Source organism: Coregonus lavaretus (assembly GCF_964263955.1).
Source record: "Coregonus lavaretus genome assembly, chromosome: 21".
Classification (NCBI taxonomy): Eukaryota; Metazoa; Chordata; class Actinopteri; order Salmoniformes; family Salmonidae; genus Coregonus; species Coregonus lavaretus.
Window position 1 is genome coordinate 35902656 of NC_140008.1, and position 25755 is coordinate 35928410.

General features: G+C 44.9%; 1 protein-coding gene across 1 annotated transcript in view; it reads right to left on the minus strand.

The window, feature by feature from the left end:
* The window catches only part of LOC311149316 (trafficking protein particle complex subunit 8-like), a 61345-nt gene that overhangs the window by 15530 nt on the left and 20060 nt on the right, over positions 1-25755 (minus strand). Inside the window, exons 5-26 of the mRNA XM_084186461.1 lie at positions 24973-25147; positions 24574-24727; positions 24233-24341; positions 23410-23675; positions 22821-22936; positions 22079-22229; positions 20857-20957; positions 20548-20653; positions 19740-19871; positions 19125-19349; positions 15472-15577; positions 13305-13499; positions 10569-10744; positions 10262-10336; positions 9962-10088; positions 9438-9595; positions 8280-8767; positions 6682-6844; positions 6282-6378; positions 1739-1807; positions 1586-1644; positions 1234-1437 (exon numbers count right to left, since the gene is read on the minus strand). Of these exons, the coding sequence (XP_084042587.1) occupies positions 1234-1437; positions 1586-1644; positions 1739-1807; positions 6282-6378; positions 6682-6844; positions 8280-8767; positions 9438-9595; positions 9962-10088; positions 10262-10336; positions 10569-10744; positions 13305-13499; positions 15472-15577; positions 19125-19349; positions 19740-19871; positions 20548-20653; positions 20857-20957; positions 22079-22229; positions 22821-22936; positions 23410-23675; positions 24233-24341; positions 24574-24727; positions 24973-25147 (3452 nt within the window). The remainder of the gene's footprint in view (positions 1-1233; positions 1438-1585; positions 1645-1738; positions 1808-6281; positions 6379-6681; positions 6845-8279; positions 8768-9437; positions 9596-9961; positions 10089-10261; positions 10337-10568; positions 10745-13304; positions 13500-15471; positions 15578-19124; positions 19350-19739; positions 19872-20547; positions 20654-20856; positions 20958-22078; positions 22230-22820; positions 22937-23409; positions 23676-24232; positions 24342-24573; positions 24728-24972; positions 25148-25755) is intronic.

The following is a 25755-nucleotide window of genomic DNA, read 5'->3' on the forward strand; positions in this document are numbered from 1 at the left end:
CAGTTGCAACACTCACTACAGAGATCCATACTGCCTATGGATGCAACGTCAGCACAAGAACTGTTCGTTGGGAGCTTCATGAAATGGGTTTCCATGTCCGAGCAGCCGCACACAAGCCGAAGATCACCATATGCAATGCCAAGAGTCAGTTGGAATGGTGTAAAGCTCGCCACCATTGGACTCTGGAGCAGTGGAAATGCATTCTCAGAAGTGATGAATCACGCTTCATCTGGCAGTCCGACAGACGATTCTGGGTTTGGCGGATCCCGGGAAAACACTACCTGCCCCAATGCATAGTGCCAACTGTAAAGTTTGGTGGAGGAGGAATAATGGTCAAGGGCTGTTTTTCATGGTTTGGGCTAGGCCCCATAGCATGACAATGCCCCCATGCACAAAGTGAGGTCCATATAGAAATGTTTGTCAAGATCGGTGTGGAAGAACTTGACTGACCTACACAGAGCCCTGACCTCAACCCCATCGAACACCTTTGGGATGAATTGGAACGCCGACTGCGAGCCAGGCTTAATCGCCCAACATCAGTGCCCGACCTGGCTGAATGGAAGCAAGTCCCCGCAGTAATGTTCCAACATCTATTGGAAAGCCTTCCCAGAAGAGTGGAGGCTGTTATAGCAGCAAAGGTGGGACCAACTCCATATTAATGCCCATGATTTTGGAATGAGATGTTCGACGAGCAGGTGTCCACATGCATTTGGTCATGTAGTGTATAACTGGGCAAATAACTCACAACTAGCAATGAATATCAACAGATGTGCACACTCGGCTAGGCTCGCTTTGATCTCAAAAACGAATTTCTTAACTGCATGATTGAAAGACCGCTCAGGCCTGCCAATGCATCACCACAATAATTATACTCTGATGCGCTCTGCAGAGAGTGGGAGGACACTTGTAATATCTTACAAATAATGTCGCCAGACAAGTATTAATGTCAAGCCCTGTTTAGCCTGTCTCCTCCCCTTCATCTACACTGATTGAAGTGGATTTAACAAGTGACATCAATAAGGGATCATTTACCTGGTCAGTCTGTCATGGAAAGAGCAGGTGTTGCTAATGTTTTGTACACTCAGTGTAATACCACAGCCCTATATATGGCTACTAATGGCTAGTACAATACTAGTATTAATTGCAATAGAAGTCTATTTAAATTCTGTAGTCGTACTACTACTAGTAATACAAGTAGTAATAGTAAGTGTCCCTTTAATTCTGTGGTTTTACCTTCCAGAGAATAATGATGTCGAGGTCCACCTCGTTGCACTTCCTGACCACGCCTGTTATATCCTTGGCCCCGCCCCCATGCCCCGCCCCTTGACTCCTGGAATGTCTCCCCTGTGTCTCTATGGCAACGGGCAGTCTAAGAGACTCCAAGGGCTGACACCTCCGGAAGAAGAAATCTGCACATGGAGTGGTGGAGGTGATGATCTGAGGAGAGGAGACACCATACGTAGAGAGGAAGGGAAAGGGTGATAGTATTGATTTCTTGTTAAATAATGCATTCACAGCAATAACACGACAGCATTGACAGTCACAGATAACACTGTGTTTCCTCCTCTTGTATTGGTAAACATACCTGTTCATTCCCAAGGCTCAGGTCTGCAAAGGTGTATTTCTCTACTGCCTTCGAGGTAACTGAGAAAACAGGCATGACAGAAAAGAGATTCTCCTTATTGACTGATATTGCTGGTAGTGTGTGTGTGTGTGAAATGCGTGCTTGTCATGTTACCTTGCAGGGGTTTGCATCGTGTTGCTCTGAAGCACAGCTTTCCCCTCTCTCTGCTGGTGAGTTTGCAATCTGGAATGACAACAAGAGGAGGATGAAAGAAAATATGTCCATCCTCTCTCTCTCTGAACTCTAACCCTCTTGAACAGCCTTATTACAGTACTCAGAAAGCCTCTGTTAGAACAACTGTATCAAAGCATCATGATCATGACACACACTACATATGCACAGCTATATATAAACTCACACATCCTTGGACTGTCTGAAGGCATGCTAATAAATGATTTAGCAAAGTATCGGACAAGGCCAGCTCTCTTTACTGCTAACAAAGAGCATATTTTAATGTCAAATGTTAAGTTAGCCAATTTAAGCCTTAGAGTGGGTGATGATTCAGAGAGCTAACGGATTGGCTGCTCACCCTGCACACACAAAGCTAGAAAAGCCAGCTAATGTTTTAACACGTTGATGTTCTTTTCAGCTGACTGATTACCATTATAGGCCAGCTGCAGCTCAGTTGTTCTAAGCGGATAGTGTGTGTGTGATTTGTGTTCTAGGCCCACGGATATTTGTGTGATTAACAAATAGTGATGGGGGGCGGGAAATACAATAGTTAAATATCACACTTATTTTTAGACATTATGTCGATATTTAACTCCAAGTATCGATTTGTAATTTTGTTTTAATATAAATAAATAAATATATATATACACAGTACCAGTCAAAAGTTCATGAGGTAGTCACATGGAATGCATTTCAATTAACAAGTGTGCCTTCTTAAAAGTTAATTTGTGGATTTGTTTTCCTTCTTAATGTGTTTGAGCCAATCAGTTGTGTTGTGACAAGGTAGGGGGGTATACAGATAGCCCTATTTGGTAAAAGACCAAGTCCATATTATGGCAAGAACAGCTCAAACAAGCAAAGAGAAATTACAGTCCATCATTACTTTAAGACATGAAGGTCAGTCAATACAGAACATTTCAAGAACTTTGAAAGTTTCTTCAAGTGCAGTCGTAAAAACCATCAAGCGCTATGATGAAACTGGATCTCATGAGGACCGCCACATGAATGGAAGACCCAGAGTTACCTCTGCTGCAGAGGATAAGTTCATTAGAGTTACCAGCCTCAGAAATTGCAGCCCTAATAAATGCTTCAGAGTTCAAGTTACAGACACATCTCAACATCAACTGTTCAGAGGGGACTGTGTGAATCAGGCCTTCATGGTCAAATTGCTGCAAAGTAACCACTACTAAAGGACACCAATAAGGAGGAGACCTGCTTGAGCCAAGAAACACAAGCAATGGACATTAGACCGGTGGATATTTGTCCTTTGGTCTGGAGTCCAAATTTGAGATTTTTTGTTCCAACCGCCATGTCTTTGTAAGACGGGGTGTGGGTGAACGGATGATCTCCACATGTGTAGTTCCCACCGTAAAGCATGGAGGAGGAGGTGTTATGGTGTGGGGGTGCTATGTTGGTGACACTGTCTGTGATTTATTTAGAATTCAAGGCACACTTAACCAGCATGGCTACCATAGCATTCTGCAGCGATATGCCATCCCATCTGGTTTGGGCTTAGTGGGACTATCATTTGTTTTTCAACAGGACAATGACCCACCAACACACCTCCAGGCTGGGTAAGGGCTATTTTACCAAGAAGGAGAGTGAGGGAGTGCTGCATCAGATGACCTGGCCTCCTGAGTGTGTATATAGGTAGCATATATATGCATGCTACTGTAGGTAGTGTTAGCTAGCGCTAGTCGGCTGTACCTGCGTCAATACTATTTTCATCCGATAACTTGTTCTCCCTATTTTTGTTTATAGTGAGCCAACATGTTTTCAGCACTTCTATTTCCCCTGACTGATCAAAACTCGTTTTCTCATGCTTTCTCGTGTCTCTGCAGCAGACATAGTGAGCAATATTTTTGGAACATTAAATCGCAGTATCGATCGCAATACATATAGAATCATGAGAATCTCAACACATATCTTATCGGCACCTAAGTATTGTAATATCATATTGTGAGGTCCCTGGCAATTCCCAGCCCTATTAACAAACAGCAATTACTATTATAGAAGGAAAACATGATGTAGCTTAATGTATTGTATGTAGGCAACTAGCACTTCTACTGTGAACTAGTATGATCGCAGAGGAACAGAGAGAAGAAGAGAGAGAACAATGGAAAGAGGAAAGAGAGGGAGGAAGGGATAAGAGATGGTATTGGCAGAGGAGTGCAGATATTGACACTGTGTGTGTGTGTTATCGAGTGATCCTGCTGAGAGGCTAATTAGCGCATTAGCGGTGCAACATACGTTCTGGCAGCTTTCTGTACGCCACACACACCTCTACGTCATTGAGGAAGAATAACCCCCACAGATATCCCTTCTGATTAATGTGAATGTGCAATGTTATGAGGCAAGTCCACTGTTGTGGGATGGGGGGGGGGGGGGTTCTGTGTGTGGTGTCTCTTTTCCACTCTGTTCTGGTCACTGCCACCTCTATATATAGCGCCACAATTCCCCATGTGTGATGACAGAGCGAAAATGAGCAAAGTGACCTACTTGCAGAAGTGCCCACCCTGTGGTGTGTGTGTGTGTGTGTGTGTGTGTGGTGGCCACTGGTGTGGCTGGTGGCCACACCAGTGGTGTGGCCACCAGCCACACCACTGGTCATCAGTCATGAAGCTAGTTCCCACGGGGATAGTCTAACCAGCCTGGCATAGAGATGAATAACAAGAGTTGGATCTGAATCACAGTACACTATCTATACAAAAGTACATGGACACCCCTTCAAATTAGTGGATTCTTCCATTTCAGCCACACCCGTTGCTGACATGTGTATAAAATCGAGCGCACAGCCATGCAATCTCCATAGACAAACATTGGCAGTATAATGGCCTTACTGAAGAGCTCAGTGTCTTTCAAAGTGGCACCGTCATAGGATGCCACCTTTCCAACAAGTCAGTTTGTCAGATTTCTGGCCTGCTAGAGCTGCCTCGGTCAACTGTAAGTGCTGTTATTGTGAAGTGGAAACGTCTAGGAGCAACAACGGCTCAACCGCGAAGTGGTAGGCCACATAAGCTCACAGAACGTGACCGTCGAGTGCTGAACCATGTAGCGCCTAAAAATCGTCTGTCCTCAGTTGCAATACTCACTACAGAGTTCCAAACTGCCTCTGGAAGCAACGTCAGCACAATAAATGTTCATCGGGAGCTTCATAAAATGTGTTTCCATGGCCGAGTAGCACTACACAAGCTTAAGATCACCATGCGAAATGCCAAGCATCGGCTGGAGTGGTGTAAAGCACGCCGCCATTGGACTCTGGAGCAGTGGAAACGCGTTCTCTGGAGTGATGAATCACGTTTCACCATCTGGCAGTCCGACAGACGAATCTGGGTTTGGCGGATGCCAGGAGAACGCTACCTGCCCCAATGCATAGTGCCAACTGTAAAGTTTAGTGGAGGAGGAATAATGGTATGGTGCTGTTTTTCATGGTGTACTTCCAACTTTGTGGCAACAGTTTGGGAAGGCCCTTTCCGGTTTCAGCATGACAATGCCCCCAGGTACAAAGTGAAGTCCATACAGAAATGGTTTGTCGAGATCGGTGTGGAAGAACTTGACTGGCATGCACAGAGCCCTGACCTCAACCCCATCGAACACCTTTGGGATGAATTGGAACGCCGATTGCGAGCCAGGCCTAATCGCCCAACATCAGTGCCCGACCTCACTAATGCTCGTGGCTGAATGGAAGCAAGTGACTGCAGCAATGTTCCAACATCTAGTAGAAAGCCTCCCGGAGGAGTGGAGGCTGTTATAAGCAGCAAAGGAGAGACCAACTCCATATTAATGCCCATGATTTTGGAATGAGATGTTCGACGAGCAGGGGTCCACATACTTTTGGTCATGTAGTGTATGTAATACTGTATGAACTATGAAGGGCGGTCGCATAGCTATCGGATAGCATAAAAAGCCACCAATTGTAAGCCGCTCTGGATAAGAGAGTGTCTACTAAATTACTAAAATGTGATTCTAAAATGCTCTGTGACTTAGGAACATAATATTCTGTACACTAACCTACCAAATGAACTAGATAGCCCAATCAAGGTAGCCCCTCCAAACAAGTGAACCTCACTGATCAAACCACCAAAACGCATCTATCTAATTAACATAACAGCTATGGAACACAACCAAACACACCAAAGCAATCCAGTGGATGAAGTGAAACCTTCCTAACCCAGTCTGCCTGCTGCCACATGGCTAACTAGGAAACAACTTAGTTTCCACAGACAGCATATCACCTAGCGATAGACTCCTCAGCAACACAAAAAGCTAAATAAAATCCTTCCAAATGAAACAACGGAAAGAAACAGTGAAAGAATTGAAAGGAGTGAAATGCTACCAACTGAAACTTCTTAAATCAAGCATCTTCTTTGAATGGAAATGCACAAATCAAAAGCAGAGACCGAAATGTCAAACAGTCATCCAGTAAATGAGTTTAAGACTATTTGTAGTCCCATCTGAGAGGGCTACGGAGAGCAGAGGGACAAACCTTTGTCTTCTGCTGGGTTTATACACTTGTGTAGTCTCCACTGCTTACTGCTGCTAGAGACCTGTGCAATGTGAAACTCACGCACCCCAGCCTCACTCTGTAGAGAGAGAGAGAGAGAGAATATGTATCATAATGATCAGCATTTAAAGTCAACATATTGAACAGCAATGTCTGACTTAATATTCATGTGTACATCACATCCACATCAGCATGCCCTATCATGCTTGTACAGTTCACAACACAGTAGAAACTTGAATAACAAATGTACCATCAATCATCACCTTAACTATGAGTGATTGTGTGACTGAAATAGTATGTGTGCGTATGAGTATCACAACAGAACGTGTGTTAGTGTGTGTGTATAGCATGTTTTGTGTGTGCACGCATGTGTTGAGCTCACTGAGTTGATGTTCTCCACGTCAACAAAGACCAGCATGCTGCCGTTCCTCCCCTCCTCCCCCTCCTCCTCCTCCTCCGGCAGTGTGTTACTACGACAAGCTGTGGCCCGAACAGACAGTGAACGACTCACACAAATAAATACTGTGTGACGCAACACCCTGTGACTGGGGGGGTGAGAGAGAGAGGGGGAGGGAAAGAGGAGATGGAGAGAAGGGGGCAGGGAGGTAAGGAGGGGGAGAGAGTGGGGAAGGGAGAGAGAGGGGTTCGAGATGGAGGAAAGCAGAGAACGTGAGTGGAGTGACAGAAGGAGAGAGCAGAAGTTAGATGGAGGGATGGTCAAAAGAGAAACGGATGGAGGGAACGAGAGATGAGGAAAAAGAGATTGAGTCATTTAAATGTGTTCATGCAATGCATTTACAACTCAAACGTTGTGCTTAGTAATGCTGCAGGCTCTATATAATTGAAACTACGGAAACCCCATTAAAATTAAACCATTTAATTTAAACAGATGATCAGGCACATTCTGTAAGATGTGAAAGGTCCTTTATGAAGAGAAAAATAAATAACTTTCCAAAGTAGAATGATATGGCTTTTCAAAAGTGTCCCAATTTGACCTCATTTGATCTCCAATGAGCACAGATTTTAAAGCAATACTGACAAACATTCAGGGGTACATTCAGGATGTCTAGGAGGCTTAGAAATGGACACCTGTATTGAAATGATACCTAATATGATACCTAATATGCTGCAGGCAGTGCTTAAATTGGGCCGGTGCTCATCTTCCATTTTCTACTGCTTGATTACACCCCTCAAGTCAACTCTCAGAATATTTGCTCTAAAATATGTGAAATTAAAACTTTTTAATTCAACTTGAAGCACTAGTCATGCTTAAAATAGACTAAATTAAATAAAAAAATACTTTAATCATATAGAATTTAAATCATGTAATACAATTGGAGAAGAGACATGAGGAATCTCTTTCATGTTCCACTCCTTGGTTTGTGTACTAGTGAATAATCTTCAACTCTCCCTATGCCTCTCCTCGACCTGAATATCAAAAGGCTACTTTCTCCTCTTAACGCTTTCATGTTACACTATTTGGCTTGTGCAATGTGTATTGACTAATGAGTGAATACCAGTCTTCTCTTTCCCTACCTGATCTTAACTTGTGTAGTCTTGTGTGAAGACTTGAAACGTAGGCAGCTTTCTCAATTTCTTTGAGGATTACATCTGCTCCGTTCCGTCTTTTATTATGAGATAGTTTCTTGCATTCATGTCTTGCATCAGGCAGCTTCCCCACAGCCCTACCTGAATAGAATAGCCTGCTTTCTCTTCTAACTGATTAACAGGCTGCTCTCTCCCTTTTCTGGATGGCTGCTGTAGGCCTAATGTGTAGTGAGTAACAGGCTTCTCTCTCGAATAACTCTCCCCTATCGGATTATAAAAGGTTGCTCTTTTGCTCTCCCCTACCTGATTTGGATTCTCTCCCCCGCTTCAATGGCTGGTCTAATGTGGCTTTTCAGTATGTAGTGAGTAACAGACTTCGCTCTTGAATAACTCTCCTCTACCTGACCTTGGCTTGTGTAGTGAATATCCTACCTGATCTTGCCTCCCTTCTCTGCGCTCTCGTAGTAGAACAGGAAGTTGATCTCGTGGACTCCTTCCTGGTCTGGTCCTCTCAGCCACAGGGGCAGCTGGGTAGATTCTCCAGGCTTTAGTGTCCCCTCTCCTAGAGGGATCTCTGCTACCCATTTACCCCCCGTACCCGCACCGGACACTCCTCCTCCTCCCAACCCTGTCCCCGACCCAAAGTCCCCCGCTGAAACCAGTGTCACCGCGGCAACGGACCCGGGCGTGGCGCCAGGGGGTGTGGCCAGAGTTTTGTAGGCGGAGCAGTTTTCAAAAGAGGTGGGGCTGAGTGGGGTGAGAGGTGTGGCTAAGGAGGTGCTTCCAAAGGTAAAGAAGTCTGGGTGCGTGGACGCCACCCGCAGGCCACACAGGGTAACGCGACTCACGTTACAGAACTCCACGTAAGCCTTCCTGATCTCACCACATAGCAGGGCGGTAGGGAACTGGAGGAAGAATACCTGGGGGGGGGGGGTGCAAAAGGGAGAGAAAGCGGAGAGAGCGAGGAAGAGAGGGGTGGGGGGATGGGATAGTGATAGAGAAATGGGGACAGAGAGAGGTTAGTTAATGGGTGACCAGTTACAGTGTAGCAGTCTTTCTCAGGAGACAGGCAGATATAAAGCAGTGATAGGGAGGGACTTGGCTGCCAGTCATTTGAATATAGACTAGTCTGAATCCATCCCATAATTACTCATATACTGCCCAGTTCAATCTAAATGGAAATACATAGCCGAAATTGAGAAAGTAGATGGGAAAAAAAAGTAGATGAAATCCCGAAAGATGGAATAATCAGAAAACACCTTATTTTATTTTCACGACTATGTATGGATGGAACAGTTTGTATTTTTATGGACCATAGACATTTTCATATCACTGGTATGGAACCATCAGTCATACAGGGAAAGAGGAGGGCAGACAGCAGAGAGTGAGGGGTGGAGAGCAGTGGGTAATGGACAATGGACGAGCCCTGAATCAAAAATGTACCCCCTAGCCCCTACCTACTCCCTAGCCATTCCTGTGGATCTAAGAATTACTTCCACTAATCCAATCCTCTCAGATCTACAGAAGTGTCCAGTGAGTAGGGATCTAGAGATCCAGGGGCTAAGGGTTGATTTGGAATTGAGCGAGTACCTCTAGCAGGGGCATGGGAGGGGTGATGGTGGGGTCGAGACGTCGGTCAGGACCGTGGCTGACTGAGGTCTTCTCCTCTTTGGTCTGGTTCAACCGTGGTCCCTGGATCTCTAGGTCCTGTCGACCACGAACTGACGTCCCCTCTGCCGCTGAGGGACCTGTTGAGAGGACCGCAACCACATTGGTCAGGTGAGAGGGACCAAAACAGGATAATAAACCGGGTGGTTCAAGCCCTTAATGCTGATTGGCTGAAAGCCGTGGTATATCAGAAAATTACTATTTACTGCTCTAGTTACATTGGTAACCAGTTTATAACAGCAATAAGGCACCTCAGGGGTTTGTAGTATATGGCCAATATACCACAGCTAAGGTCTGTATCCAGGCATTCTGTGTTAAGCTGTGCTAAGAACAGCCCTTAGCCGTGGTATATTGGCCATATACCACACACCCTCAGGCCTTATTGCTTAATTATAGTACTGGTTTTACTGTGTGTGTGTGACTGCATGACCATGTGTATATGTTACCTTCGCTCTGTGAGGCTGCGGTGCTGTTGATAGTAGTGTCTCCAGTAGAGGGGGTGGAGGCCAGGTTATAGACCAGACCCAGGATGTTGAGTTGACCTGTCTGGTGGGGCAGCAGTTTCAGACGAGCCTGAGGGAGGAGACAGAGAGGGGTCAGAAAGAGAACAAAATGATAGAGACTAATTGTAAGAGGAAAAGGAGGAGAGACTGTGGGTTGGACATAGAGAGAAGTCACAGAAAATTAGGGAGAGAGAGAGAGAGAGGAAAGACAGCAAGAAGAGAGCACCATAAAAGGCAGCTTACCAATCTCGTCTCCTCAGGGCTCAGGTAGAACTCTGGGATGACTTCTGTGGCGATGACGTCATCTTTCTGTGGGGTCTGCAGCAGGAGGGGTTGTAAAAATTTGAGGTTAAATGAGCCTGCTGATGACCTTTGCAGACAGGACGAGCCGATTGAAGAATAGTCCAGGTCATATTCAATAGGCACCAAAACGGGGAGGGACTTATCCAATAAGAAAAACGTGTTTTTGCTACGGTGTGTACTTATGAACACGACCCTGCTCTTACAGCACTGTAGCCTCACAGACCAAAGGTAACACACACACTCTTACCCTGGGAGTGATGGCCTCCTTCTCGTTGCTGATGGCCACGGCGTCTCCGACCGAGTCTTCCTGCGGTTGCGGTCGATTGAAGTCTTTGAGCGTGAACTTCCAGAGCAGCGAGAGGTCAGAGAGAACCAGTGGAACCTTTAGAGGGTTCCGGAACACCACCTCAACTATGATGGGTTCTAGAGGTAGAGATGTAGAGAGAGCGATGTAGAAAGAGATGGCGACAAGGGGTGTTTAGAGAGAGAGAGCGACACGAGGGGTAGAGAGAGAGAGCGACACGAGGGGTAGAGAGAGAGCGACACGAGGGGTAGAGAGAGCGACACGAGGGGTAGAGAGAGAGAGCGACACGAGGGGTAGAGAGAGAGCGACACGAGGGGTAGAGAGAGAGCGACACGAGGGGTAGAGAGAGAGCGACACGAGGGGTAGAGAGAGAGCGACACGAGGGGTAGAGAGAGAGCGACACGAGGGGTAGAGAGAGAGCGAGACGAGGGGTAGAGAGAGAGCGACACGAGGGGTAGAGAGAGAGCGACACGAGGGGTAGAGAGAGAGCGACACGAGGGGTAGAGAGAGAGCGAGACGAGGGGTAGAGAGAGAGCGAGACGAGGGGTAGAGAGAGAGCGAGACGAGGGGTAGAGAGAGAGCGAGACGAGGGGTAGAGAGAGAGCGAGACAAGGGGTAGAGAGAGCGAGACGAGGGGTAGAGAGAGAGCGAGACGAGGGGTAGAGAGAGAGCGACACGAGGGGTAGAGAGAGCGAGGTAGCGAAAGAGAGAGCGAGGTAGTGAAAGAGACGAGAGGTAGAGAGAGACGAGATAAAGACAACAGGATGAGAACAGACAACACCACTTCAACTATGATTGGCTTTACATAGGAGCAAGCGAGAAAAGACACCAGGATGAGGACAAACACAACCAAAATGTCTGAGGGTATACAGTGCATTCGGAAAGTATTCAGACCCCTTGACTTACGTTACATCCTTATTCTAAAATTGATTAAATTATATTTTTCCCTCATCAATCTACACACAATACCCCATAATGACAAAGAGAAAAGTTGTTTAAATAATTTTTTCACATTTATTAAAAATAAAACAGAAATACCTTACTCACATAAGTATTCAGACCCTTTGCTATGAGACTTGAAATTGAGCTCAGGTGCATCCTGTTTCCATTGATCATCCTTGAGATGTTGCTACAACTTGATTTGAGTCCACCTGTGGTAAATTCAATTGATTGGACATTATTTGGAAAGGCACACACCTGTCTATATAAGGTCCCACAGTTGACAGTGCATGTCAGAGCAAAAACCAAGCCATGTGGTTGAAGGAATTGTCTGTAGATCTCCGAGACAGGATTGTGTCGGGGCACAGATCTGGGGAAGGGTGCCAAAAAATGTCTGCAGCATTGAAGGTCCCCAAGAACGCAGTGGCCTCCATCATTCTTAAATGGAATAAGTTTGGAACCACCAAGACTCTTCCTAGAACTGGCCGCCCGGCCAAACTGAACAATCAGTGGAGAAGGGCCTTGGTCAGGGAGTTGACCAAGAACCAGATGGTCAATCTGACAGAGCTCCAGAGTTCCTCTGTGGAGATGGGAGAACCTTCCAGAAGGACAACCATCTCTGCAGCACTCCACCAATCAGGCCTTTATTGTTGAGTTGCCAGACGGAAGCCACTCCTCAGTAAAAGGCACATGACAGCCCGCTTGGAGTTTGCCAAAAGGCACCTAAAGGACTCTCAGACCATGAGAAACAAGATTATGTGGTCTGATGAAACCAAGTTTGAACTCTTTGGCCTAAATGCCAAGCATCACGTTGAGGAAATCTGGCACCATCCCTACGGTGAAGCATGGTGGTGGCAGCATCATGATGTGGGGATGTTTTTCAGCGGCAGGGACTGGGAGACTAGTCAGGACCGAGGGAAAGATGAACGGAGCAAAGTACAGATAGATTATTGATGAAAACCTGCTCAGGACCTCAGACTGGGGGGAAGGTTCACCTTCCAACAGGACAACGACCCTAAGCACACAGCCAAGACAACGCAGGTGTGGCTTCGGGACAAGTCTCTGAATGTCCTTGAGTGGCCCAGCCAGAGCCCAGACTTGAACCCGATCTAACATCTTTGGAGAGACCTGAAAATAACTGTGCAGCAACGCTCCCCAACCAACCTGACAGAGCTTGAGAGGATCTGCAGAGAAGAATGGGAGAAACTCCCCAAATACAGGTGTGCCAAGCTTGTAGCGTCATACCCAAGAAGACTCAAGGCTGTAATCGCTGCCAAAGGTGCTTCAACAAAGTACTGAGTAAAGGGTCTGAATTCTTATGTAAATGTGATATTTCTGTTTATTTCTTTGTGTAAAAAAATCTAAAAAACAGTTTTTGCTTTGTCATTATGGGGTATTGTGTGTAGATTGATGAGGAAATGAAAGAATGTAATCAATTTTAGAACAAGGCTGTTACGTAACAAAATGTGGAAAAAGTCAAGGGGTCTGAATACTTTCCGAATGTTTTGTATGTGAGGATAGTGAATTCAATACTATTTATAATATGTGTGTGTGGTTGCAGGTGCAGGGTTGTGTGTGTGTGTGTGTGTGTGTGTGTGTGTGTGTGTGTGTGTGTGTGGGCTAACTATCAAGCTATCAGACTTATAGCTGAATAGAAGATAGAGATGAGGGAGTGGGATAAGAAAAGAAAGCCGTGCTAAAAGGAGGAGGAATGAGAGACAGGAGTGTTAGTGTACTTACCCTCCACAACAGCAAGCGGGATGCGGAGGTTGTCCGTCTGACTGTTCAGGCAGCACTGGGTGGGTTGAAACGTTGCCGGGACGACCCCACGGTTGGCGGCGGCAACCACCTGTTCCTCGAGGTCCTGCCACATGGCAGCTAGGTCCCGGTCAAATTCCTGGTCCAAGGACACGTGGGTGGCTGCCTGCTTCTCACCTGATCAATAAACCAATATCACAATCAATTAGGGATGTAACGATTCACTGATACGCATCAGTCCCCAGTTCAAATGTTTAAGATACGAGTGCATCGGTCCGTTGGACCCCAAATCAATCCAAATGTAGCATGCATCGGTCAGGAAATCGATTAAAACGTTACGAAATCGCCTGTTTCCAAAAATGTTTTGCTCAAATGTCTTTTTACCTTCCGAAAATACCTCTCATCTATTGTGACAACTGTGTCCTCTCCTTCAGTGTCGAACTAAGCATGTAATTGTGTTGAAAAAGAAAAACAGGCATTATCAGTAGCGTAGTCAAACTGTGCGCTATATGCAGCTTCGTGTGCTGACCAATGAGGTAGGCCTATTCCTCATCTGACACGTTAGTAAAATGGCTTGCGCAAAGCTGCTTTATTAGTTGAGTGACAACCAATGTAATTTACTAGGTTATTTTTTATCAAATGCGCCGTTGACAATTGTGTTTTACCGGAATGAAAGTAGCCTAAGGTACCGTCGGAGACAACTTATCTGGCTATAGGTAGGCTACATGCTGATCGAAGCTTACATTCGATTTTATTTCGATTGTTCAGGTTCACCATCAGCAATAGTTTTGGTAGTTTTGCTTGAAACAATCAGTATATATGGTGATTTTTAGATATACAGGATGAAGTTGATAATTTCACAACGAGGACAGCAATCACTTTTGCAACCGGCACTGCATGGTCGAAGTGGGATAAGAAGAGAAGCTCACTCAGACTCTGTCAAAACTTCCAAACGGTCTAAAAAAAACATTGGATTATGAGACGGGTGAAAGCCAATAAATATATAGCAGAACTTTGGATATGTCATAGCTAATTTTAAAAGATAAATATTGATAAATTACTCTCTCTAACACTTCAAATCTGCAAAAATGACAAATTAATTAATGGCTGATGGTGATTTCAGATCAAAAGTGTGTGTGTGTGTGTGTGTGTGTGGGGGGGGACAAAAAGCAAACATCGCCCCCCCTAATTGATAGTGGTGTGGTAGATGCCCAGTTTCCCTTATGGCTCAGCTCAGAATCACACCAAATCATTTCAAACTAAAACATATCGTTCCTGTAACGTATCAGAGCCCATGTATCTAGATACGTATCAAATTGTCTTGAAAGTGAAAGATGCACATCCCTACAATCAATCGATCAATATCAAACCAATTAATTGATCAATCAAGCAATCAGATCATTATGGATCAAACCAGCACTATGCAGTAGAACATATACTGCAATAATACAACTGAAAAATGACATTTTGGGCAAAAAATTGCTATGTGAGTTGGTTGATGCAAAAGGGATACATACAGACAAACATACACAAGCCTACAAACATTCCATAAATGCCACATTATCTCTGGTGGCTCTGTTGTGACAGACAGTGTCAGGGGATAATGACTCATCTAACTTCATGTTTGTGACCTTCTTTCCTCAACACCAACACACACCCCACTTATGACACACGCACACCTACGTATGTAAAGGTATGCCACGTCTCAACCCCCACAGGACAATACCTCCTTTTGTGCTGAAAATGTGTCAGGACTGAGTCTTAATCCTAAATTACAAAACTAAGGACAGGGACGCTGATTTAGAAATGTATTTATTCAGCCCAGGCGGCCACCTCCACACACTTTGGGAATGTCTGAAATGGCACACTATTCCCCACTTGGTCAAAAGATGTGCACTATATAGGGAATAGGGTGCCATTTGGGACGCAGTCTTTAACTCCTCTGATCTTCATTCAAAGTTTGACTCTTTAATAACGAAGCTAGTCACACTTTCACTCAGCAGCAGTGCACAAACACTAGACTTACGTCTCATTTCACAGTCTCAAACGCACATTTAAGTTCACACACACACTGCACTCTGTCTCACAGCTATTTTGCAGCTTGCAATATGTGATTGGGGAGCAGTGTGTGTGTGTGTCTCAGTCTTACCCTCTGCCAGGCGGCGTTCATGGCCGAAGTAGACCCTGGTGGCAGAGCTGTTGATGCAGGGTAGGGGCAGCTGGGGTAGCGCCACCTCACACACACCCGTCACATTCTGGAGGAACAGGTAGAGCGCAAGGAGATACTGTTAACACACACACACACAAGGCTGTGACGGTCTTGGAATTTCAGGTTACAGTAATTGGCCAGGCCAATGTCAGACTCAAAAGAAACATGGCTTTTCTCTACAATTTCACTATTATGAGTAGCATTTAATTTTTATTATTCAAGTTATTATTACTTCTAAATATTAGTCTAGTATACAAATTAAGTAATGCCAGACTGGAGAGGATTGTCACATTTTTCATATTGAGACAACTTAACACACAGGCTATCAGACTCAAAAGAAACGTGCAATTTCACTATTGCATTACGCTTCGTACACACATACACACGGAGGACCAGAGTTCTGTAGTGTGTGCAGTAGGGCCGGGACGACACCAGTATCGCAATACTCGTTAGTAACACGGAAAAACAGCCCTAATGTCAGGGGTGAAAGTAAGGCGGTACAATCCGGTAATAGTGGGGGTACGCCGTACCGGTAGAACATGAGCCACAATAATTAACACAAAATGTCAAGAAAACTGTAGGCTATTCCACCATTTTATCACTACTGCATTTCAGAGGCATGAAAAATCCGCGAATGGACTGGTAAACAGTTGGTATAGCCTACGCTCCAAAATTCAATGTGGTTTGACGAGAACACTGAAATTTGGCCAACACCGAGACGCGTGTGGACAGCAGTGGATGCATAAATTCTGGCCTAATGACAATTGCCAAATGTCATGACACTTTTTGGTGTTTTGTGTAACAGATGTCTCTTTCCATTCACCACTGTTTGGAGGCTGGAAATATGTTGTGAGTAAATGAATGTGCGCGGGTAGCCTAGTAAACAGCCATCACTAGCACAGAGAGGCTGCTGCCTACATAGACTTGAAAATCACTGGGCACTTTAATAAATGGAACACTAGTCACTTTAATAATGCCACTTTAATAATGTTTACATATCTTGCATTACCCATCTCATATGTATATACTGTATTCTATACTATCTATTGCATCTTAGCGTATGCCACTCTGATAATGACATTGCTCATCCATATATTTATATATTCTTATTCCATTCCTTTACTTAGATTTGTGTGTATTAGGTTTTTGTTGTGTAACTGTTAGATATTACTTGATAGATATTGCTGCACTGTCGGAAAGCATTATGCTACATTCGCAATAACATCTGCTAACCATGTGTATGTGACCAATACATTTGATTTGTTAAAGGAGCCCTTTGAAGTGATTGTTTGACAATCCGATGAAAACATCATGACTGGTTGTGTTTATGCCACAAAAGGTAATACATTCGAAAAGTTAAATGACAAATCTTTACGACTACGCCCACAGAGATCTTATTTAATTAATTGGGATTCTATATGTAAAAAAAAAAATAAGGATCTTGGTCCAGGAGGGGATTGAATGTCTCTTCTGTAACCAAGAAGCTTGATCTTGACATCCAGCCACTTAGCTAGCAAGTTAGCAAACCGAATGCATAGCTGGAGCCCTGAGATGGATATAATTTATTTGACGCATCTTAGATTTCTCATAGTTATACTTAACTTATACACTGAACAAAATTATAAAACGCAACATGTAAAGTGTTGGTCCCATGTTTCATGAGCTGAAATAAAAGATCCCAGAAATGTTCCATATGCACAAAAAGCTTATCTCTCTCAAATTCTGTGCACAAACTTGTTTACATCCCTGTTAGTGAGCATTTCTCCTTTGCCAAGATAATCCACCCCCCTGACAGGTGTGGCATATCAACAAGCTAATTAAACAGCATGATCATTACACATGTGCACCTTGTGCTGGGGACAATAAAAGGCCATTCTAAAATGTGCAGTTTTGTCACACAACACAATGCCACAGATGTCTCAAGTTTTGAGGAGCGTGCAATTGGCATGTTGACTGCAGGAATGCCCACCAGAGCTGTTGCCAGATAATTTAATGTTAACTTCTCTACCATAAGCCGCCTCCAACGTTGTTTTAGAGAATTTGGCAGTACGTCCAATAGGCCTCACAACCGCAAACCACGTGTATGGCGTCGTGTGGGCGAGCGGTTTGCTGATGTCAACCTTGGGGACAGAGTGCCCCATGGTGGTAGTAGGGTTATGGTATAAGTAGGCATAAGCTACGGACAACGAACATGATTGCATTTTATCGATGGCAATTTGAATGCACAAAAATACCATTATGTTTTTTTATCTGTGACCAACAGATGCATATCTGTATTACCAGTTATGTGAAATCCATAGATTATGGCCTAAATGAATTTATTTCAATTGACTGATTTCCTCATATGAACTGTAACTCAGTAAAATCAATAAATTGTTGCGTTTATATTTTTATTCAGTATAATTATAAGCAGTGGCGTAGCACGCACCCCCGTCGGTATTTCAAATTATACAGTTTATTCCGGGGTATCACCCAAGCCTAGATCTAAGTGAATCTGAACAACCCTTTAACTGGAACAGAATATGGAAACATGTGACCTTGGAAAACAACTTATACATTTTATGTTTGTTCACAGACTGTATTTAAAACCAAGGAAACGTTTTATAATGAAATTGGCCCCAACTCCCAAATGTTCACTGTGTCCTCTAAATCAGGCAGGCACATTCCTTCATATGTGGGAGTGCCCTGCAGTTAAATGCTTCTGGGACAAAGTTCCAAATTCATTTCAAAGTGCATGAATGTAAATATTAAGTCTACTATGTTACTTAACGATGATAGCTCCTTGAATCTCTCAATCAATCAGAGACTGCTGGAAGGCAGCTCTGTTGCACTTCGAAATTAATTATAGGCCACCTCGTTTCTTTATATACCAATTTGATTATTACAAAATCCTGTGATCAATATGATAATTTCTCTGTATGCATTTCTTATTTTAGTTATTTTCTTTGAGTGTCAGCCCACAGGTACATGTTATATAAACTGAATATATACTGAGTGTACAAAACATTAAGGACACCTTCCTAATATTGAGTTCAATTCGTCGAGGCATGGACTCTACAAGGTGTTGAAAGCATACAGGGACACAACTTAAATGTTGTGTCTTGCCCATTCACCTTCTGAATGGCACACATTCACAACCCATGTCTCAATTGTCTCAAGGCTTAAAAATCTTCATCTACACTGATTGAAGTGGATTTAACAGGTGACATCAATAATGGATCATAGCTTTCACCTGGATTCACCTGGTCAGTCTGTCATGGAAATAGCAGGTGTCCTTAAGTTTTTGTACACTCAGTGTATGAAATGATATGAATATTGTACCTGTACACCATGCAACACTTGGACAGCGTGTGTCAAACCAGAGTCTATCACGCCATGGCCTTGTTGAGGGGTCTAGAGGTACTCTAAGGAAGGCTTCCTGAGCCTCCCTGTATTACGGTAATGTTAAGGCTGTATTGAGGTTATGTATAGGTTGTGTTGTGATCTTGTTTTCTTGACTACCTGCTGTGGGGTTGTAATAATGTTGTGCTAACGTTGTGTTAAAGTTGTTTTAAGGTTGTGATAGGATTGTATTAACATTGTAAGGGTGTTACCTTGTAGACGTAGAGGTATTCCCGGAGGAAGGCTCCCTGCTGTGTGGAGGTTTGCTGGCTGTCGTTGGTGAGGATGTGTCTGAAGGCTGAGACAGCGTTCTCTGGTTGGCGCAGGGTGAAGGACTGGCGGCCGATAGTGAAGTTGATATGGTCCTCAGCCAGGGACCAGCCTTTACCCTTATACACCTGCATGGCCTGGCAGTAACACCGCAACGCATGGCGCTTCTACAGGGAGGGAGAGAGAGGGGGCAGATACAGCAGGGGAGAGAGAAACAGCAGAGGGAAAGGAGAGGAAGAAAACAATCAAGAGTTGTGAAATGGAATGCTCAAACGATTCTAAAACTTTGAAGACTGCAGGCCTCCCGCTCAAACGGGGCTTCAGAAGGACAGAAACCATATCACCTGTCTGACCCACCAGTAGAATCAATTCTGTTTCACCTTGTCTCAGATCACCACATTCTGCTTTTAAAAAGGCCTCATTGGTGTTCACACACCCACAATTCCTCTTTAACAGGGATTTACATACCGAAGTACATAGTACCTCCCTGTTTCGCTCTCTTCAGTTTCAGGTCTACAGAACACGGCCTAACTTTAGCCTGTTTTGGTCACACTCACCTGCCCTGCCTTGCTGAAGCGGTGTCCTGCCAGGATCATGTGGAAGGCAAACTTCCTGACCATGGGGTTCCGCATGTTAATAAAACAGTGGGCTGCCTGCTCCAATAGGAGGGCAGAACGCAGGTCAGAGTCCTGGGAGGGAGATAGACAGGGTTATACAGGTTAGCTAATAACATGGACATACCACACATTTTTATTTAACCTTTATTTATACAGGTTAGTCTAATTTAGATCAAATCTAGTTTGCAAGAGAAACCTGTTCAAGACGGCAGTAGGCAGCAACATAAAAGTTTCACACATAAATATGCTACACGTAACATACAGTGGTCTGACTGCTACAGATGTATACAGAGCCAGAGGTTAATCTATAGTGGAAAAACATAGAACCTGATACAATGATAAATCAGAAGTAGTGTCTAGAGCCCGACCAATGTTTATTTGGGTCCAATACAGATTCCGATTTTTGGGGGGACATAACTTACTGATATACCTGCCTATATACTGTTTAACAGCGAGGAAATTCAATCATTATTCCACACTGAATTCTCAAAAATTGCCATCCAACACAGCAATTGTCTAAGAAAAACGCTTCAAATGTTGACTTCTTACAATAGTGACAATAATGACATCATGAGAATGGCCGCAAGTGTTCAGATAAGCATGAGATTCCCTTTTTTTCATCTCATTTTTTGAATATCGGTTATCGGTGGAATTATCGTCCAATAACGATATAGTATTAGAAGGCCAATATCGGCCGATAATATCGGTGAACCGATATATCGGCCGTGCTCTAGTAGGGTCTTCTCACCTCACTGGTCATCTTGATGAGGAGGGTAGCAGCATCAGAGTACTTGGCCTGACTCTTTAGTACCTCAGCACTGAGCAGAGCACAACGTTCAGCTAGGACCATGTTCCTGTATGGGGGACAGACATTTATAAAACATATTCTTACACACACACTACCATAGGGGTGAGAGAACCTGTGTATTGTAGTTTTGTGGCTTGTATGCGGCTATGAGGCTGGGTATTTTAGCTTACTGGCCATTGTTAGTCGATGTGCGATTTTGTGACAACACGTGTGTGTGTGTGTGTGTGTGTGTGTGTGTTAATGTCGTACTTGGACACATCTCTGTAGGTCTGTATTGCCGTGTCCATGTAGTGTGCTGGATACGGCCTTGGAGCCCCAACCTGTAGAAACGCAGACACTGCTGCCATCTCCTACAGACAGAGAGAGGAGAGAAGAGAAGAGAGGAAGAGAGAGAGAGAGAGAGACAGACAGAGAGAGACAGAGAGAGACAGAGAGAGGAGGGGGGAGGGGGAGGGGGGAGGATAATGGGAAAGAGATGAATGAGAGAGAGCGAGAGGAGAAAGATTAGACAGTGGGAGAGAAACCGAAAGAGACAAAGGAGAGAGGGGCAGCAAAAGAGGAGAAAGATAATCATTTAAAATCTATTCATCATACATCCATACACCCATCAGTGTTGAGTGTTATAAATGGTAATATGGTGGGTGTGTTGAGGATAGGTATCAGACACGTGAGGGGCGGTCACGGTTCCAGACCATCGGCCTGCCATTAATAGTCTGGCTACACACACACATACACTCACACCTGTCTGCCGTTCATATTTAGGCGACCCAGAAAGCCATGAGGCGTGGCCGCATCGTTAACACTGCAGGACGCTAGGACGGGAAGCAGAGGGCGGGGAGATCAATATGGTGTGTGTGTGTGTGTGTGGCCATTTTCCAATATCATTCAGTGTTGTATGTCTGTCTAGGGCACTCCCATGATGCATTCTTCAGATGTGCACCGGTGACACCACCTCTAGTTCTGTCATTGTTGTTGTTGTTGTACCTTTAATGATGCTTCTGTTCTCTCAGACATCAAATTACAGTCTTTGTTCTTTAAGTCCTCTGAACATTATACAGGACAAACTTCACATTTACGGTACTTTCTTTCTAGTCTGCTGTGGTAGACACCCTACTGCTCAGGTCTCCAAGAGTACAAAAACTCAAGACTCTGTTCTTGTTTTGTTGTCATTCAGAGGTGCAAGGTAGATTGGTGTGCGTGTGCTCAGTCTCAGTATTGTGCATGTGCTGCTGCTGCCAAGCACTTACTTCACCTTCTGGCACCTAAACATTACCTCCTGCTGTGTCCTTTCTGCAAGACTGTTAACTACCTTCATGACAATGTACTGTGTGTGTGCGCATGCAACGTGTGTGTGAGCATGTGTACGCACGTGTGTGTTTATGCGTGTGTGTTCTCTTTGAGAGTGTGTGTGTGTGTGTGTGTGTGTATGCGCGCGTGTTCTCTCTCCCTCTGTGTAGGTGTGTGTTCTCACCAGTGCCCCAGCGGCATAGAGCATGGCCTGGTCAGAGAGGAAATCCTTCTTGGCCGTGTGGTAGCAGCTGTAGGCCAGCTCATAGTGCTGAACCAGAAAACACAGGTCAGCCATCTTCCTGATCTGCAGCTCAGGGGCTTCTGGGGGATAGCTAATGACATCACACAGGACAGAGGGCAAAGGTCAGACCGCTCAGGAGATAAAGAGGTGGAGGTGTTCGCAAACGGCCATCCAGAACCATTCTGAGGCTGTGTCCCAAATGGCACCCTAGTGTTCTCTATTTAGTGCACTACATTTGACCAGGGCCCATAGGCCTCTGGTCACAAGTAGTACACTATAGGGAATAGGATGCCATTTGGGACACACACAGATCCTCAGCTGTAATAGCAAACCACCATCCTGAACAATTCAAAATATGCAAACTCTACACTGCTTTGGGTGAAAGCCTACAGCTGATCTCTGACGAGTTCTAACGCTCTCTAGCCTCTCGTTCTGCACCTCTGATTAGACACGTGGATGGTTGAACACAGTAAATGTGTGATTGTGTGCATACTGTATGTACCAGAGTGTGATCCCAGGTGTGATCTGTTAATGAGAGGACCCTGCCATCCTTTACAATCACTGGTCAGTAAGCAGTGTGATAGCTTTGGTCTTGGCACTTACTAACAGGAAAATCTCCTCGCTAATGGTGATATGAAGGTGATGAAGAGTAAGAAGAGGAGGAGGAAGGTGATGTACTTACAGGAGGCCAGAAGTGTTCTTCAGTTCAGCAATACTCTTCTCTGGAACTTTCCCTCCTCCAAACCACTTCTTAGTGGCAGAGAAAAGAGAGCGACTCAAGCCTTTCCTGGAGACCAGCTACAGAGAGTGAGAGGGGGAGGGAGAGAAAAGGAATGAGATCAGATCATTAGAAGGCCTAAGGCCATATCATTGATCGTTCCATCCATCAATCAGTCATTCCAGGATTTCGCTGCTTTTCTTGGGAGTGATATTTGCAGGCAAAAATGCTTGATTTTGCTGCTGCAATTCTGACATTTTGCATGGCAATCTGCAATGATTTTGTCCAATTTGCCGTGCAGTAATCGGACAGTTTTATGCTGTAATATTGAAGTGATTTGACTGTTTTATGCGGTTATTGGTCAAATCTTCTCATAATATGCAGGGAATTGACAATTTTGCAAAAGAAAAAAGCAATCGCAGAATCGCGAAGGGAATAATTATTCATTACACAATACACTAGGCAGAGTGCCGACATTATATTACCGCAGCGTGTGTGTACGCGGTCACTGAGCCGTCTCATGGTCATTGTGTATGTGTGCGTGTCTTTCTACCTGGTCATTGAGCTGTCTGATGTTCTTCTCTATGTGAGGCAGTAGTCCCCTGAAGGTAAACTCCTGGATGAACAGTCTGATGCGGTCGTGGTCGTTCAGCGTTAGGCACGCCCCATGGCTGGCGGCCGCTGCCATTCCCGTGGCGATAGGCGGTGGCTTGGTTTCCACGGCGACGGCCCTGAGAGCGTCGAGGCTACCGGGCGTGTCACTGGGTGTATCCAGCTGGAGGGGATGGGTGTTGTCCAGACTGTTGACCAAGACTCCGTCTGATAAACAACACATTGTCAACAACACACAATGTCACTGTCAACAATGTGAAGGCATGTGGCCACAATGTTGGTCATTCCGTCTGGATAAACAACAACTTCAACAAAACATGGTCAAGAACCTAAGCACACTTCAAATGGGGATGTGCATCCAGAATGTTGGGAAACTCAATCTGAACAAATCATCAACACCACATTGTCAACCCAGGCATGCTTCAGATGATAGTTACTAATCTGAATTAAATAAGTCAACTAGAGCAGTGTCTTTCTTTATTGACGCAATCATCAATCTTTCAGTAGAGTAAGAGGGGAATGAATCAGACACACAATGGAGGTGGAAAAGAGGTTTCACAAATACAAAATGTGTATTTTACACGTTTTAAATATTTTTTCATTGATAAGCAATCCCATTGAACCAATGACCTTGGAGTTGCTAGGGCCAAGCTCTTTTCAACTGAGCCACACAGGACCACAAGTATGTTCATGTTCAGGAGTGGAGGAGTGGCTAATGACATGACATCTTCAGCTCCTGAGTATTGCTAAGTGGCTAAGCTCACCTTTCTCTTCTGAGTCGTGTCCATCCACCTCGGATGTTCCTCCTACGTTGTTCTCTACAGCAGTGTTGTTCACCACTACAGGGGCTGGGGCTGGATCCTCATACTGATCCTAGAACAGCCATGAGCAAACATGTTTAATAGGCACGCAACGGAAGAAAACGCTCAGAAACTGAGTAAAACAGGAAGGTACAACCTGAACTTGTCCAATAAGCAACATTCATTTTCTTTTTCCGTCGAAAAAACAATGTGTCCTAATGAACCCGATAATGGTACTGACAGTTGTATGCTACTGTACATTAGCAACTAGATACTTGGAATATTTTGTCTGGGCTCTACTGTACCTGGCTTTGCAGGCTGCTCTTGTGAAGGTACTGGCTCCATGGGTCTGGGATCTGTTCGTCTGCTCCTGCTGCTGCCGTACGAGAGTTGACCTTCAACAGGTAACAACCCTGAGCACCATACCTCTGCTTCATATCCTCATACACAGAGTCAGCCCTGAGAGAGAGAGAATTAAGGGAATCCATAACTGCCGGTGAGAAGCAGAGTGAACACCTTCCTCATTACTGCTTCTGTCTAATGGCAGAGGGGCTGCGCGCACACGCAAACACAGGGTTAGCCGAGGTCAATGGATTAAAGAGAAGGAGAGCGGAGGTCATTGGCCTGGCTGTCTGAGATTTTGTGTGCGTGTGCGCACTTGCATGTCTGCACATGCGTGTGGTGTTTGCGTCACTACTACCCACCTCTGTTCGTTTCCCTGGCTCATGTCGTGCAGTAGGACGTAGTATTTAAGTGTGTTGGGGATGAACCACTTGGGGTTGGTGTATTCGCCGCTGTGCTGGATCCTGTGCTGCTCCTGAGACAGCTTGAGGAACTTCTCCACTGGTACAGCCTCACTGGATGACACCACCAACAGACCTGCAGGGACGGCCGTCAAAGAACCACAACCAGAGACAGAGCGAGTAGGAAAGGGGGAGCAACCAGAGACAGAGCGAGTAGGAAAGGGGGAGACAACCACACAGACAGAGAAAGAGGGAGTAGGAAAGGGGGAGACAACCACACAGACAGAGAAAGAGGGAGTAGGAAAGGGGGAGACAACCACACAGACAGAGAAAGAGGAAGTAGGAAAGGGGGAGACAAACACACAGACAGAGAAAGAGTGAGTAGGAAAGGGGGAGACAACCACACAGACAGAGAAAGAGGAAGTAGGAAAGGGGGAGACAACCACAAAGACAGAGAAAGAGGGAGTAGGAAAGGGGGAGACAACCACACAGACAGAGAAAGAGGGAGTAGGAAAGGGGGAGACAAACACACAGACAGAGAAAGAGTGAGTAGGAAAGGGGGAGACAACCACACAGACAGAGAAAGAGTGAGTAGGAAAGGGGGAGACAACCACACAGACAGAGAAAGAGGAAGTAGGAAAGGGGGAGACAACCACACAGACAGAGAAAGAGGGAGTAGGAAAGGGGGAGACAACCACACAGACAGAGAAAGAGGGAGTAGGAAAGGGGGAGACAACCACACAG